Genomic DNA, 18,118 nt, shown 5'->3' with positions numbered 1-18,118 from the left:
ATCTAAAAATCAATGGAAAAATATCATCGGGTGAGGACCCCAAAAAAAAGAAATCTCATATGAGCAATGAGAGGCAGAAAGCCAAAACCATGTGAAACACTCAACAATTAATTCAGTTCATAAGATTATTCATAATATCACAAAATGTAAATACCCACAATATCAACAACAAATAAAAACTAAAAATAAATGAATTCAACTCTAAATATAAAGACTAGAAGAAAGAATGTTAAAAGAAAAGAAACCAGATGGGAAAAATGTAAAGATAGCAGAAATTAATGAATTAGATAATAGCAAAGAAAGTTAGATATAATATAAATTATAAATGATTCTTTTAAAATATCTATAAAATATTAAAAGTACTAGCTAACCTAAAATTTTAAAAGTGAGAATCCCCCCAAAATACATTTTAAAAAGATTATGATAATCTTGTCCAATTCTAGACAAATAAGCCACTCACACTTATATACCAGTGTCAGTTACTGTCAATTAATAAATAAAATTTAGGGGAGGAGTCCCTTGCAGATAACAAATTTTCAAAAATAAATATTCAAATAAAAATAAATTATGATATATATATATATACACATACATACATACATGTGTGTGTGTGTGTGTGTGTGTGTGTGTGTGTATGTATATTATCCTCATCTGAGGCCACATTTGCATTTATCTTCAGATAGAGTGGGAGGGAGAGAGGGGGAAAGAGAGAGAGAGAGAAACATCAATGTGAGAGAGACACATCAACTGGTTGCCACCCACACGACCCCAAACGGGGCCGGGGACAAACTGCAACTGAGGTACGTGACCTTAGCGGGAACCGAACCCTGGACTCTTGGTCTGCCTGCCGATGCTCTAATTGCTGAACCAAACTGGCTAGGGCAAAAATTATGATATTTTTAAATAAATCAATTATGGTAGCTATAAGTCACTTCAACTGAAGTAGTAATTTCAATTGGACCCACATCCAAGAAAACATTGTGTGAAGCTGGGCTCCTTCACCCGGTGCTCAGCGAGCACCCTGACCACTAGTCCTCTGGTGAAAGGGCAGAGCCATAGCTGAACTGTCAGACGTGGGGACTTGTTGATGCAAAGGGCGAAAAGAGAAACGTTTTGAAATTTTACTTTGGAACTATTTACTTCTTTGCAACTCTTCTCAAGGCACCTATAACCTCTTTATTTCTCAAACTGTAAATAAACGGATTTAGTAGGGGAATTATAATTGTGTAAAATAGAGAATACATTTTGTCCTGATCTTCAGCTAGGCCAGATGCAGGACGCACATACATGAAGATGAGAGTGCCATAGTACAGCGAGACAGAGACCAGGTGGGCACTGCATGTGGAGAAGGCTTTACTTTTGCCCTTTTCAGACTTTTTTTTCAGGATGTCAAAGAGCACACGAGTATAAGACATTATGATGGTCATTAAAGTGGATATTTGTATAAAAGCTGCACAAATAAATATCATTAGTGCATTAATAGATGGGTCATTGCATGAAATTTTGAACAGTTGTAAAATTTCACAGTAGAAATAATGTATTATGTTAGACCTGCAGAAAGTTAATCTTAATAACAAACTCACATGAATCAGAGGATGCAGAAAACCAATTACATATGAAATACCTATCAACTCAGTGCAGAGTCTTTTGGACATCACCACTGGATAAAGCAAGGGATTGCATATGGCTACATAGCGGTCATAGGCCATCACTACCAGGAGGAAACATTCTGTAGTTGCACTGGAAGCAAAAAAATAAAATTGGGTGATGCACTCAGCTAGGGATATCATTACAGACTTGTCTAAGAAATTGACCAGCATCCTGGGAGTTACAGAAGTTGAAGTGCAAGCATCTGCAAAAGCTAAACCACCGAGGAACAAGTACATGGGCGTGTGAAGATGGGCATCCTTCCAAATAAGAGCCATCAGTCCAAGGTTGCCCACCATGGTGGTGAGGTAGATGACTAAGAACACGAGGAAGAGGAGGACTTGCAGCCATGGTCTCTCTGTAAGTCCTGTGAGAACAAAGTCCGTCACCAGAGTCTTATTTCCTTCTGACATATCTACACTTGATCACTGTAATGAGAAAATATGTGAGAAAGATGATCACTAAAGATAACACGAAGCAGTGGTATTTTTTAAAAAATATATTTTTATTTATTTATTTATTTTTAGTGAGAGAGGGAGGGAGAGAGAGTTAGAAATATCAATGTGTGAGAGAAACATCAGTTGGCTGCCTCCTGCATGCCCCCTACTGGGGAGTAAGCCTGCAACCTGAGCATGTGCCCTGACCAGGAATCCAACCCGGACCTCTCAGTCCATGGGATGATGCTCAATCCACTGAGCCTCACTGGCTAAGCAGTAGTGGTAATTTTTTTGCATATTAAATTATATCTTTGTGTTGTTTTCCTTTTAATTAGTAGTTTTTAATGTTTAACTTTCATTCTATAGTAAGTCTGTTTACAAATTCTGTTTTTAGGTATCTCACCCTAAAATTGAAAACACAAACAAACAAACCTGAAATAAATGCAAATATTTGAGCCAATATTAAAACCATGTGAAAAACTATTGCATGTAGAAAAGATGCAAATATGACTATTGCATATGGAAAAGAAATAGACTAATAATTTAGGCATAACTTCATACTTTTTTTTTAATCCTCACCTGAGGATATGTTTTATTGATTTGAGAGAAAGAAAGAGAGAGAGAAACATCTATGTGAGAGAAAGACATCGATCAGTTGCTTTCTGTATGCATCCTGACGGGGAACTGAACCTGTAACCTAGGTATGTGTCCTGACTGGGAATCACAACCTTTTGGTATACAGGACCAAATTCTATGCCAGACTAAGTCTATGTCACTATGCAACCAACTGAGCCACCAGGCCAGGGTATAACCACATACTTTTTATTGCAGAGACCAAGGGAAAGGACAGAAATGTGTTGGGAAAATATCAGTAACATATTTTGCATATACAGGTTTGATGATAAAACACACATGCACACACAACTTCTTACAACTAGGTGAAAACATGTTAACACAATGAAACAAATGGGCAAAAAATATGAAAAGACATGTTTATGGAAGAGCAGCAGGTCTATGTGACCAGTAAATATATGAAACAATGTTTATCTTCCTTAATAATTAAGAATATTATTTAAATTGATGATTTTTACTTGTTAGATAAGCCAAAAAGCAAAATGAGAAATAATATCTGCTGATGACAGGAAAGTGAGAAAAAAGCATTTTTACTATAACTGGTGAAATATAAATTATAACAGCCTTTTGAATCTAATATTATCTGCCAAAATTAGAAATGTATATAAACTTTAATCTAATGTCTTACACCTGCATATATATTCTAGAAATAATGTCATTCATATACAAGAATAAAACAAAGATTATTTGAGAAAGCATTGTTCATGAGGGCGAAATCTAGAAACAAAAAGAACATTCACAAATATGTATCATATGCCCATTTATAATTTTGTTACATATGTGTGTATATGTGTCTATGTCTGTGTTTATATCTCTTTGCCCATATGCACATGTGTCTAGAACGATATATAAAAGGACAGTCACTAGTATGTTAATAGAAGTAAGTAAAATGCTATTGTTGCTTTCAACAAAGAATACTTGACACTGAAAATAGTATTGTAAAATTAGGAGTAAATAATATGTGACAATTTCAAAATATTTATTAATGATTTATAATTATTTAAAATGTTTTCCCTTAAGTATAGTTGGTATATAATATTATATTGGTTATATTAGTTTCAGGTATACAATATAGTGATTCATCATTTTTATACCTTACAATGTGATCATCCCACTAATTCTATGTCACCATACAAACTTATCACAATACTATTGACTACATTCTCCTTCTCCTTTCACCCATCCCGTCACCCCCTCCTTCTGGTAACCATCTAAAAGGAGTGTTATTGTTTGGTTTGTTTTTTTAGATTCCACACATAAGTTAAACCATATAGGCTCTGTATTTCTCTTCCTGATTTATTTCACTTAGCATAATGATCTTAAATTCATAATGATACTTTCCACTTAAATACTTGGTAGTTGACCTTTGACTATTGAGGGTGAAATGATTTTTTAAATCAATCAAAGGTATTTTGAAATTGTTTAAGATGGTGTCCAAGTAAAGTAGCCATTTTTATAGTTTTTTTATGTAGTATCAACACTTTTCTTGTTAAATTTTTTCTAGGAGGTTTATAGGTTTTTCTGCTATTATGTATGTCATAACTGATATTTTCATGAGGTAATATAAGACTGATTTACTTCTATGGCTTATAAACTATATCTCAAAGAAAATTCAGAATAGAATTTCCCAAATATCTGGGGGCAAATGTGTAACCTCCTGTTTCTTGAAAGGGAAATAAAAACATATTTACCACAATAATAACAGTTAAAATAAATAATAACTTATTGCCCAGACAGTGTGGCTCAGTGGTTGAGCATCAACCCATGTACCAAGAGACTGCTGGTTTGATTCCTGGTCAGGGCACATGCCCAGGTTGTGGACCAAATCCCCAGTGTGGGGCATGCAGGCAGTGGCTAATCAATGTTCTCTCTCATCGATGTTTCTATCTCGGTCCCTCTCCCTTCCTCTCTCTCTAAAAATCAATAAAAGACAAAAAATAATAACTTATTAAAAAGACATTTATAATTTTATAGCCATACCTTTTGACACTTATAATACAAGAGATGTTGAATGAGAATGCATTAAAATAATTAGGTTTGTTTAATCAGTGGGGAGAATAATGAGTTCTTATTCTATATCTTCCTAAACTAAAAAAAAAAAAAAAAAATAGATTTAATAGATTTAAATTATTAAACACATACCTACAGGGAATCCATACCTAAAAAGATTCACTGGAGTATATTTACTGAAAATGAACTATGTGAATGTTAAAGAGTGTCATTTATTTTTTCCAAAGTGGAGATTTTGTCTTGAATAAAGTGGCCTTACTTTCTTTGCAGATCAAATATCAAATAATAGGTATTCCTAATTTCACTTTATGAATTCAGTATAATTAAACTAAAAAGGATTTGTCTTAGGTAGTTGTTTTCTTTAAGACTAATGTGAAAAAAATATCTCCAGGGTAGATTAAAGGAAACAGTGTTGTCTATATATTATATTTATTATATATTATATTTTTATAATATAAGGATTATATGACTGACTTTAGCCTTTCTTTTCATGATTCCATGAAATCTTAAAAGCTATGTATTATAGACAGCCACAAGACTCAAAGGCCAGAATTATCTTTATTCTGCAAAGTTACCAATAAAGTAGATACAAGCTGCATAGCTGTGTCTCAATTCTAAACTCTCTACATTATAAAATAAAATTTAAAGCTGTTAAATCATTCTTACTATAATTACTCTGAGTTTTCACATTATTTAGTTCTTCTATTTAAGTTTATCATTTATGAATTTTATGATGTGTCTCCTTTACAGTAAGCCATCCTCCTCCCATCTGTCCAGATTTTGATGGCTGATTGAGAAAAACCTCCATGCCTCAATGGAATTTTAATTTCTTATATAGATATCTAACATAGATATTTTGTTACATCTAAATACAAATCGCAAAACTTTTAAGTAATAGAAATTACTGCACTCTTACCCAGTTCCTGCAAAACATTGGAAAACTGGAAAATGATAGTTTTCCTGAAGTAATGTAGAATATGCAGAAATGAGAACATGCAGAGATTACTGGCACCCTGATTTTCATCAGTAACTCCAAAATGAATGGAGATAACACCTATTTCTAAACTTGCTCTATAAAAACAAAGGTCAAGGAAAGAACTATATTCCCTCTACGCTTCCAGAGAATTCCCTGTTGGATGAAGTCAATTTGTCCTACTGGGCATTGTGAGTTAATCATGATTTACCCCCATAACTAGTTGTAACAATTAAAAACTGTATTTATAATTTATGGGTATTACTGTGGGAACATTTACAGAACATCAGTAAATAATTTTTAGGAAATATTTGTTTTTCTTTCTCTTGTTTTTTAAAATGATGTCATCATTCAAATATCTACTGTTTCTGGACAGCTCCCTGAGTCAGAGGAGGAGGGCTGCCCCTCCTTGGTTCTTGTCAGTCTCATAAGAAAAATTTCAGATGAGTGACAGATAGCATCATTGAAGCAAAGAAAGCAAATTTATTAAAAATACAGTGTCACCTTGGTTCTCAAACTTCATTTGTTCTGGAAGGCTGTTCAAGAAGCAATTCATTAGGGAAAAAAATTTTTTTCCCATTAGAAATAATGTAAATTGAATCAAACTGTTCCAGACCCCCAAATGATTCCTTGTCTTAACCTTTCTTATATACACTACATGTGTAATGTACTGTTTAATCAATAAACAAACACTTCTTTTCTTAAATTTATCAAAACACCCCTTAATAACCTTAAACAAATCTCTTTTCTGCACTCATTCCAGGGGGGGTCTTTCAGGAGATGAACAAGCAGCATCTTCACTTTTTCACATATCATTGCCTCCGAAATGCTTTCACTGGCTAACTGCTTTTTGTTTATTCAAATCAACAACAAATTGCCTGCCTCTTCAGTTGCCTATGATCATTGTTTTGTGAGCACTTTCACACCCTTAGCAACATCAGCACTCTTGATGGCCTCTTTATGTTTCAAAATTGTACTAATTGTCCATTTGCCAGCAAGAAAAACATGAAACTATTTACTGAGATGTTAACAACAGGAGGTTTAGCAGTAAACTGACCCACACTTATGTATTCTCTCCTTTGTAGCTGAGAGATACTTTTCGCCATGCTGATGTAATCGGCATGAAAGGGTTGTCAGGTTGAGAGCCAAAGTGTCTGTTAGAAAACTGAGGCATTTTTTTCCATGAGCAACTTGGTTGAGACCTGAATTGTTTGAGATGGGAGATATTTGAGAACTGAAGTTTGACTATACACTTGGCATATAGGACAAGTGGGCACCCAGCTAGACTGAACACTCCGCCTGGTGGAGGTTTTAGGGGTTTTAGACTTTTCTGTCTACAGATTTCAAAGTTTCTCTGCCAGACTGGGCAACAGACTAGATTTCAAGGTCTTCCATTTACTTTGATGTAGCGTTTCCCAGAATTTGTGAGAATATCTGGCAATTTTATCTTGGCAAGACCCAAGACAGCTGACTTCTTTGTTCAGTGGGTGAGATAAAACTCCTTTCTTTCCTCCTTCTCCTCCTCCTGTCTTAGCAGTTTTCTTTCCTGCCTAACATCCCCCAAGTGATATTTGTCCTTGGATTTAGAAGGCACAAATGGCACTAATTGAGTCTTTGTTCTCTTTTTATCCCAGGCCCGGTGATTTAAGCTGTGCTTAGGGATGAGAGGTATTAACCATTTGCTCTCAAGCGTCCTTGGTTGGGGAAGATAAGGTCTTGTGATTCACAGGCTGGCTGCAAGCTGCCCATACTCTTGGTCCTTATTTAATTTTCTTGACTCAGTTTCCCTTTTCACTTGTAATTTTCCTAGCTTCTTTTTTTATTTTAAACTTATCTTTATTGTTGAATATATTACAGTTGTTCCTCCTTTTTCCCCTATTGACCCTCTCCTCCCCACTCCCACCCCCTCCTGCCTTTCCCCACACTGTTGTCTGTGTCCATTGGTTATGCATATATGCATATAAGTTCTTTGATTTATTTCTTCCCACTCCCACCCCCCCTTCCCTTTGAGGTTTGCCAGTCTAACAGCCAATTTGTACTTCTTAATCCCTTCCTTCCTTCCTTCCTTTTTTTAACTCATTCCACCAACCCCCCTCCCATCTGGTAACCAACAAAATGTTCTCTGTATCTATGAGCATGTTTCTGTTCTGCTTGTTCATTTTGTTTGTAGATTCAATTATTGATAGATATGTATTTATTGCCATTTCTTTGTTCATATATTTTTTTATCTTTTTCTTCAAGAAGACCCTTCAACATTTTATATAATAATGGTTTGATGGTGATGAACTCCTTTAGTTTTTTTCTTGTCTGGGAAACTCTTCATATGGCCATCGATTCTAAATGACAGCTTTGCAGGATAGAGTAATCTTGGTTGTAGGTTCTTGCTTTTCATCACTCTGAATATTTTTTGTCACTCCCTTCTGGCCTGCAATGTTTCTTTTGAGAAATCAGCTGACAGTCTTATGGGAACTCCCTTGTAGGTAACTAATTGCTTTCTTCTTGCTGCTTTTAAGATTCTCTTTTTGTCTTGAATCTTTTGCATTTTGATGATGATGTGTCTTGATGTGGGCCTCTTGTTTGGGGTTCATCTTGTTTGGGACTCTCTGTGTCCTGGACTTGTATATCAGTTTCCTTCACCAAGTTAGGGAAGTTTTCTGCCATTAATGTTTCAAATAGGTTTTCTTTCTTTCTTTCTTTCTTTTTTTTATGATACGTGCCCCTAGCGGGAACCGAACCCAGGACTCTGATCCGCAGGCCGACGCTCAGCCACTGAGCCGAACTGGCCAGGGCTCAAATAGGTTTTCGATTTCTTGTTCTCTCTCTCTTCTCCTTCTGGCACTCCCAAGATGCGAATGTTGGTATGCTTGAAGTTGTCCCAGAGGCTCCTTACACTATTCTCATTTTTTTTTTTATTCTTTTTTTCTTTTTGCTATTCTGATTGGGTGTTTATTGCTTCCTTATATTCCAAATTGATGGTTTGCTTCTTGGCTTTACCTACTCTACTATTGAATTTCTGAAAATTATTCTTTATTTCAGTTAGTGCCTCCTTCATTTCTGACTGGTCTTTTTATGCTCTTGAGGCCCTCACTAAGTTTATTGAAGTTCTCACTAAGTTCATTGAGCATCCTTATAAGCAGTGTTTTGAACTCTGCACCTATTAGGTTGTTTATCTCCATTTTGCTTAGTTCTTTTCCAAAATTTTGTTCTGTTCTTTCATTTGGGACCTGTTTCTTTGTCTCCTCATTTTGGCTGCTTCCCTGTGTTTGTTTCTGTGTATTAGGTAGAGTTGCTATGTCTTCTGCATTTCCTAGGGTGGCCTATTATAGTAGGTGTCCTATAGGTCCAATGGCACAGCCTCCCTGATCTCCCAGCTGGGCCCTCGAGGTGCACCCCTCATGTGGACTTTACACCTTTCTGTTGTAATTGAGTCTTGATTTCTGTTGGCCCATCAGTGGAAGGGTTTTACTCTGGCTGATCAGCTGCAAGGACTGGTTGTACCCACTATCCACCAACCTCTGACTACAACACAGAACAGGGGCCCACAACAAAGAGCAAGACTTACTTCAGCAGAGCTATGGTACCCAATGAGTTCATTCCTTGAGTGTGTCACTTATGTAGGTGGTTGGGTAATGGTGCTTTGCAGTGTTCTGAAGCTGTCTACTAGGTGTGCAGGCTCTAGGGCAAGGTCAGCCACTGCCTGTGTTCTACCTGGGGCCACCAGGCATAAGCTACAAAGTGATCTGCAGATGGCTGCTTCTTGTGCTGAGCTTGGAGGTGCCCAGGAAAAGCCAAGTTGTGAACCAAGTTTGGCTGCTTCTAATGCCAGGCCTGGAGCCACTTAACAAGAGGTATGGGGTTTGCTGAGACCAGATGCTGCTTGTTTGAAAGAATTTAGGAAAATCTGAAGCAGGATCCGAGACAGGACATTCCTTTGGTAAAGCAACTGGCAATAGCTTGGCTGCGCCTCAGGGAATCACCAGGGCAGGGCAAACAGTGTGAGCCAGGTTGCTGGCATCCCAGATATGGTGGCCATCTGCCTGCCCTTTTGGGGAAGGGCTCACCAAAGGAACAAAGGCCTCTGACAGCATGTCTATCCACAAGAAAGCTGACTCTCCCGCCCTTGCCTCAGTGTCAACCAACTCAGTTTTTCCCCATATGTCTCTGGTGCCTTTTAAGCTGCCTCCCCTATGCTGGAGCCTGGAGGGTGTGAGTCCGAGTAAGTCCGTAAATGGACCCTTTAAGAGGAGCTGCCTGGGGCTCCAGAAGCCTCAGTCTCCCTCAGCCTCAGTTCCCACTAGTTTTTACAGCCAAAAGTTATGGGGATTCTCTTCCTGGCACTGGAACCCCGAGGTGGTGACCTGGTGTGGGATGGGGACCCCTCACTCCTCAGGGAGGACCTTCACAGCTGAGGTATCCCCCTGATTTTTATCCTCCACACGTGGGTGTGGGACCAGCCCATCCACGCCTTCATCCCTCCTACCCGTCTTGATGTGGCTGCTTCTTTAATTTCATAGTTGTAGGACTTCTATTCAGCTTGATTTCAGGTGGTTTTGAATGATGGTTGTTCAGTAGTTTAGTTGTAAGTTTGATGTGGTTGTGGGAGGACGTTTACTTATGCCACCATCTTGACCGGAAGTCAATTTTCCTAGCTTCTTACTATCCTGCCACACCTACTTTACATGTTCCTTTGCAAGTCTCAAAATTATCTTGGAGTCACCATGTCCAAATTTGAAATTAGGACCTTCAGTTATCCTACCCCCAGACCTTCATATGTTCTCTGTCTTGAGGAATGATACCACTAAACAGTTATCCAAGCCATAAAACAGAGAGATGCTCTTGACATTGAATGCTCCCTCAGATTCAAAAGTCTCTCACATCCATCCACTTCTCACACCCTCTATAGGCACAACCAAATTCTAGCTATGCTCATCTCTGGCAAGGACTACTAAAATGACCTCCTAACTCATCTGTCTGAATCCATCAATACTTTGGTCCAGTTCATTCTCCACACTACCTCAAGACCAATCTTATAAAATGTAAAACTTGTTATGTCACTACCCAGACTCCACTCTTATCCACTGTATGGACTGAATTTTGTCCCCCTAAAATTCATATGTAAAAGCCCTAACCTTCAGTGCCTTGGAATGTGACTATTTGGAAACAAGGCTTTTAAAGAGGTTAAGTTAAAATAAGGCCATTAAGGTGAGTCCTAATTCAATCTGACTGGTGTCTTTATAAGAAGAGGAAATTTGAAGACACAAAGAGACACCAGCTAGGCCCACACAGAAGCAAGACTGTATGAGAACACAGGGAGAAGGCAAGCCAAGGAGAGAGGCTTTAGAGAAAATCAATCTCTACTGATACATTGATCTTGGACTTCCAGCCTCCAGAACTATGAGAACATTAATTTCTGTTGAGTAAGCTATTCTGTCTGTGGTATTAATTATGGCAGCCCTCATAATCTGATCCATCCACCCATCCCATCTCCACTTAAAACTTGTAATTTTTTCCTATTTAATTTAAGCCAAGAACCAAAATCCTGAAGCCTAGTTTTCCTTAATCCTATATTATAAAACAGATCCAATATTTAATTACATACCCTGTTTTTCCTTTTGCATAGAGTAGATGCATTCGTTACAGCAACCCTAGCTGCTTTAAGAAATGGACCTCAAGTGGCCAGTCGATCTTCTGTCTCATTGATGTTTCTATCTCTCTCTCCCTCTCCCTTCCTTTCTCTCTAAAATCAACAAAAAGGAAAACAGAAAGAAAGAAAGAAATGGACCTCAATATCTTAGTAAGTTAACACAGTAAGTTTACTTTTCTCTCAAATAAGATGTAAACAGATTTCTTAGTTTTATTCTTTTTTAAAAAATTATTTTTAGAGAGAGGGGAAGGGAGAGGGAGACAGAGAAAAGAGACATTGATGTGAGAGTAAAACATCTATCAGCTGCCTCCTGCATGCCCCCTACTGAAATAAAGCTTGCAACCAGCGCATGTGCCCTGACTGGGAATCAAACCTGCTACCCTTCAGTGCACAGGATGATGCCCAAACAACTAAACCATACTGGCCAGGATTAGTTGGTCTATTGTTTTTAAAAAATTTATCTTTAGCCCAGCCCGTGTGGCTCAGTGGTTGAACGATGACCCATGCACCAAGAGGTTGCTGGTTTGATTCCTGGTCAGGGTACATGCCCAGGTTGTGAGCCCGATCCCCAGTGGGGTGCATGCAGAAGGCGACCAATCAATGTTTCTATTTCTCTCTCCCTCTCCCTTCCTCTCTTTCTAAGATGAATAAAGAAAAAAAGTTTTAATTTATCTTTATTGTTGAAAGTATTACTGATGTCCCTACTTTTTTTCCCCATTGACACCCTCCTCCCTGTTCCTGTCCCCCCTGCCTTCATCGCACTGTTGTCTGTGTCTACTGGTTATGCATATATGCACATTAGTTTTTTGACTTATCTCTTCCTGCCCCCATCACACTGAGGTTTGTCAGTCTGCTCCCCACTTCCATGACTTTGGTTCTATTTTGTTGGTCAGCTTATTTTATTCATTATATTCCACAAATAAGTGAGGTCATGTGATAGTTGTTTTGCTCTGATTGGCTTATTTTTGCTCAGCATAATACTCTCCAGATTCCTCCTTGTCATCTCAAAGGGTAAGAGAGCTTTCTTTCTTATAGCTGCATAGTATTCTATTGTGTAAACGTATCACAGCATTTTTATCCACCCATCTACTGACAGACACTTGGGCTGTTTCCAGATCTTAGGTATTGTAAATAGTGCCGCTATGAACATAGGGGTACATGAATATTTTCTGATTGGTGTTTCAGGCTTTTTTGGATATATTACTAGAATTAGGATCAAATGGCACTTCCATTTTCAATTTTTTGAGGAAACACCATATTGTTTTCCATAGTGGCTGCACCAGTCTGCATTCCCACCAGCAGTGTACTAGAGTCTCCTTTTCTCCACACCCTCGCCGGCACTTGTTTGATGATTTGTTGATGGTGGCCATTCTGGCAGGTGTGAGGTGATACCTCATGGTCATTTTAATTTGCATCTCTTTGATGATTAGTGACAATGAATATTTTTTCATATGTCTCTTGGCCATGTATATGTCCTCTTTGGAGAAGTGTCTATTTAATTGGGTTGTTTTCCTTTTAGTTGAGTTGTATGAGTACTCTATGTATTTTGGAAATTAACACTTTATCTGATGTATATGGCAAATATGCTCTCCCATTCAGTGGATTTCCTTTACATTTTTGTTTTATCTTCACCTGAGGACATTTTTGCATTCATCTTCAGATAGAGCGAGAGGGAGAGAGGGAGGAAGAAAGAGAGAGAAACATAGATGTGAGAGAGACACATTGACTGGCTGCCACCCACACAACCCCAACTGGGGCTGGGGACAAACTGCAACTGAGGTACGTGCCCTTAGTGAGAACCAAACCCAGGTCTCTCTGGACTGCAGCCTGATGCTCTAACCATGGAGCTAAACTAGCCAAGCTCCCTTTACATTTTGATGCTGCTTTTAAAAAACTATTTTCTTTGTTTCTCTTGACCTAGATAATGTATCAATGAAAATTCTGCTTCATATGATGTCTTCAATTTTGCTGCGTACATTTTTTTTTAGGATTTTTATGGCTTCACAAATTATATTTAAGTCTTTTATCCATTTTGAGTTTATTCTTGTGTATGGTGTACGTTGGTGGTCTAGTTTCTTTCTTTTTTTTTTTTTTTTGCATGTACCTGTTCAATTTTCCCAACATTATTTATTGAAGTGACTGTTTTTACTCCATTGTATGCTCTTGCCTCCTTTGTTGAATATTAATTGACCATAAAGGACTCTCTGTTGTGATCCATTGATCTGTATACCTGTTCTTGTGTCAGTACCCGGTTGTTTTGATTACAATGGTTTTGTAGTATAGTTTGATATCTGGTATTGTTATCCCCCCCAATTTTCTTCTTCTTTCTCAATATTGCTGAGGTATTTGAGGTCTCTTTTGGTTTCATATACATTTTTGGAGTATTTATTCTAGATTTGTGAAATATGGTCGTCTGCTGCTGCTGCTGCTGCTGCTGCTGTTGCTGCCAGGGGCAGGTCTCAGCTCCAGATCTGTTACTGTTGCTTTTGGGGTGGGGCTTGGCTCCAGAGCTTTCCTGATGCTGGGGGTGGAGGCCGTGCTCAGCTCCTCCCACTGCTGCTATGGGCAGGGCTTTGCTCCCTATCCTCCCCTCTGTTGCTGCTGCTGCTGCTGCCATGGTGCCACCCTCTGGGACAGTGCTCTGCAGCGCCGCCACTGCGTGCTGGCCAGCATTGGCACAGCAGGGACCACTGGTCTGGGGATACAAGGCTCACTCATGGCCACAAGGTGCTGGGCCCTATCCCCTCCCTGCTGCCTTTCCCCAGGGAGAGCCTAGTGGATCTTCCAAAAAGGCAGGGACTTTCATTTTCAAGGGTGAAAAAGCACCCTGCTAAGCAGTACACAGTGGTAGCTGGCTGTTTGCCTGTCCACAGCACTGGAACTGTCTGCTTTAAGTTTCCACAGACATGCAGATGCTCATTCACACTCATACCCACTCACACTCTTTCTTGTACTTCCTCACACACTCACCCTTGCTCTGGTCGAGTCTGCTGCCCTAGTTGGCTCTATTCTGATTGGATCATTTAATCTTGTTTCTCTACTACTTCAACACATGACTTTCATGTTTGCTGTGCTCATCTAGATCAATGATATTTAAAATATAAAGTTGTTGAAGAGAATGGGCCAGAATGTCCTACAGTCTGGATCTGTATTGTAAAATATATATATATATATATATATATTTAAAAATATAAAACATAAAATAAAATGAAAAATAGTATAAATGAAGCCACTTTAAAATGAGCTGGAGCTGCCATTCCAGAGGAACTGCCATGCTCATCTCATGCCTCAGACCTTTAGATGTTAAAACAGGGAAAATGACCTTTGCACGGACCTAAAGCAACATCGTGCCCTAAAGGACTGTTTGCCTAACAAGACAGCAAATATTAAGACTAGGGGACTCATGACTACCAGACTGAAAATTAAAAACATTGTTTAGAATTAGCGTCATTATGGGAGCTTATCTGCACCAATAGAAATGCCTTCTTTCTATTGATCTAATTGTACCCTTTCCTTTATCATAAAACCCCTTGTCTTTGTCTCCTAATTGGAACATTATTTGGGCTTCTACCAAAATCAGTGTTTCCTAATAGCTGTTCTTTTTATTTTTTTATCTGACATAAATGCTTGTTGTCTCCCACTTTGAAAGCTTTTATTTTTGTTTATTCAATAGTGATATCTTCTCCTTGGTTCCTGATTTTAGTTATTTAAGTTTGTTTTATTCTTAGTTTAGCTAAAGGAATGTCCCCCTACCCCCAAAGAACCAACTTTTGATTTTGCTAGTTTTCTTTATTGTTTTTCTAGTCTTTGTTTCATTAATGCTTGTTCTTCTCGCTATTATTTCTCTCTTTATGCTTGCTTTAGAATTAGCTTGTTTTTGCTTCTTTCTTTTTTAAAATAACACTGTAGTAAATATAGGGGTTTATATATCCTTTTAAAAAATTTTTTTCCTTTATTGATTCTAGAGAGAGAGGAAAGGAGAGGGAGAGAGAGATGGAAACATTGCTGAGAGAGAACAATGATTGGCCGCCTCCTGCATGCCCCCGACTGGGGATTGGGCCCACAACCTGGGCATGTGCTCTGACTGGAAATCTAACCGGCGACCTCTTGGTGTATGAGTAGATGCTCAACCACTGAGCCACACTGGCCGGGCTTATTTTTCTTTTTATAGTTACTTGAGGTGGAAGTATAGGCTCTTCATTTCAGACCTTTTTTTTTTCTTTGATAAATTTCCCTTTAAGTACTGTAAACACTCAATTTTGTGTACCTCGATTTAGCAGACTTTGGATTAAATGAACAAAATTTCCAGTCTATATGTCATATGTGAAAATTAATACCCTGTTAATTTTGAAGTGCTTTTAATCAAGTTTTGCTTATAATTAAACTAACAGGTTACTTTTTGTTATTCACTGTTATTTTTAACATATTTTATTGAATAGGCCATACGTTGGATAAGCATTGTAGTAATTTCACCAACATAAAAATGTTACATATCTAAAACTATAATCTACATATTTAAATCCAAGAGTCACCACTGATAAACAATGTTCAGCAAATGATCACACTGCATTGTGCTCTGTAATTGGTTCTATTGTCATGCGGCATGACTTTCAGCAGCAGTTTTAATGTGCCAACCAATGTTCCAACGTGTGCTAAGCCATGCCCCAGCCCCCAGCCCTGTGCATTGTTTACTAGCAGTGACTGGTGAGTGCATGCACTTACTAGACCTGTTCAGTATAAATTTAAAATTACTGTAATGCATATAAAAAACTTTTCTGTGAAATTAAACATTTTGTACATACTTAATTTTAATTACACAAATGTGTCTACATAAGTAAAAACAGGTAAACTAATTTGTCAATTTTTTAATATAATGCATTCATAAAACCTACTTTATTATATAACAGACTTTGGCTTTAATGACACCCCTTTGTCCCAATTAGTCCATTATCTTGAGGTTTTACTGTATTGCTTTAGCTACTTTCCTTAGTTTTGTTGTGCTGTTTTCTTCTCCAGTCATCTCAAAGTATTTTTTAATTTACCTTTGTCTTGAAGTCTATTTTCTCTGATATTAGTATAGCCACTGAACCTTTCCTACTGTTGCTGTTTGGATTGGATACATTTTCCCATTTAGTGGCATAAAAGCCATTTTTATCTTTGAATCTGAAGTGTATCTCCTGTAAACAACATGTGGTTGTATCTTATTAGATGATGATGATGATGTATGAAAATCTTTGCCTTTGATTGGATTGTTTAATTTATCTATGTTTAATGTTATTATTGATATAGTTAGATTTACTTCTGCCATTTGCTTTTTGCTTTCTATGTCTTATCTGCTTTTTTCCCTCCAGCTTCACTTTGTTGCCTTTTTTCATATACTTAGATATTTTATAGTATACTATTTTAATACTTTTAATGATTTTAAGTGTATTTTGAGTTATTTTCTTAGTGGTTATTCTAGGTCTCAGTTCTTAGTTTATTAGTCCTCTCATAAAAAAATCTACACAATCACCACAGATAAAATCATTGAAGAATCTTTACTCCTTCTGTTGTCCAATATCCAAGTCAGTTTTTGCCAACACCAACATTGGCCTTTATAGTTCCGTTGACTTTCTTCATTCTATTCTTGCGTTCCTTTTTGTTGTTGTTGTTTTCTTGAGGTCTTCTTCTTCTCAAATAGGCCAGGTCTTGCAAGTCTATGTTTGGGTTCATTTTTCTTTGCATAATCCAAGGAATCATAAATCATGCCAAAGCCAGTGGTCTTGCCATCACCAAAATGGGTTCTGAATCCAAACATAAAGATGACATCTGATTGCCTGGCTGGTGTGGCTCTGTGGATTGAGTGTTATCCCATGGACTGAGAGGTCCCAGTTCAATTCCCAATAACAGGACATACCTGGGTTTGGGGCTCGATCCCCAGTAAGGGGCGTGCAAGAGGCAGCTGATCAATGTTTCTCTTTCACATCAATGTTTCTACCTTTCCTTTCTTCTCTCTTTAAACAATCAATAAAAACATATTTAAAAAACAAAAAGATGACATCTTGTGTGGTCTTATACATTTTGGCTAGTTTTCCCCCAAATTTCTCTCTTTTGTTGCTTTCCCAGGGTGAAGGGTGTCAATGACCATTTGTTTCCATTGAAGTAGTATGTTGGTTATGAACTTCCTGGTCCAGATAGTTACTGTGTCATTCAGGATGGTGGCAGATCTTTATGCAGCTAGGGAGGAAAAAAAGCTATGCAATTGCTTACTTAATCAGCTCACAGAAGAAAGGAAAATAAAAATGTAATTATACTGTGCTTTGTAATTAGAAACATAACTACCTTTACTGTCCCTCTTAAATATTTTGTGTGGATTTAAGTTATTGTCTAGTGTCATGACTTTTCAGCCTGTAGAAATTTCCTTATTAAAGCAGATCTACTAGGAACAAATTCTCTCAGTTTTTGTTTATTCTGGAATATTTTATAAAAACTATTTTTAAAAGATAGGTTTTCTGGGTATGAGAGTCTTGTTTTTAGAGGCTTTTTCCCCAGCACTTTGAATATCTCATCCTACGGCATTCTAGTCTCCATTGTTTCTGATGAGTAGTCAGTTGTTAACTTTATTGTGGTTCTCTTGTACATGATGAGGTATTTGTCTCTTACTAGTTACAGTAGTTTTCCTTTATCTGTGGCTTTTAACATTTTGATTTTAATGTGTCTAGATGAGGATCTCTGCATTTATCCTGGTCTTGGAATTTGTTGAGCTTCTTAGTTGTGTACGTTGATGTTTTTCAT

General features: G+C 37.6%; 1 protein-coding gene and 1 pseudogene across 1 annotated transcript; both read right to left on the bottom strand.

Annotated features, from left to right (window-relative positions):
* Positions 1–1,136: 1,136 nt before the first annotated feature.
* LOC118617611 (olfactory receptor 5AC2) lies at positions 1,137–2,066 on the bottom strand. Its single transcript, XM_036243594.1, has one exon. It carries the CDS (start codon positions 2,058–2,060, stop codon positions 1,137–1,139), a length of 924 nt encoding a protein of 307 aa, XP_036099487.1. The 5' UTR covers positions 2,061–2,066.
* Positions 2,067–16,909: 14,843 nt separating this feature from the next.
* Positions 16,910–17,902, bottom strand: LOC118616989 (annotated as a pseudogene).
* Positions 17,903–18,118: the final 216 nt, after the last annotated feature.

Source organism: Molossus molossus, unplaced genomic scaffold, assembly GCF_014108415.1.
Source record: "Molossus molossus isolate mMolMol1 unplaced genomic scaffold, mMolMol1.p scaffold_m16_p_5, whole genome shotgun sequence".
Classification (NCBI taxonomy): Eukaryota; Metazoa; Chordata; class Mammalia; order Chiroptera; family Molossidae; genus Molossus; species Molossus molossus.
This window is presented reverse-complemented; position numbering and strand designations above follow the sequence as displayed.

Coding starts and splice junctions, on each gene's coding strand:
- LOC118617611 (XM_036243594.1), bottom strand. CDS start 2,060: ATGTCAGAAGGAAATAAGACTCTGGTGACGGACTTTGTTCTCACAGGA.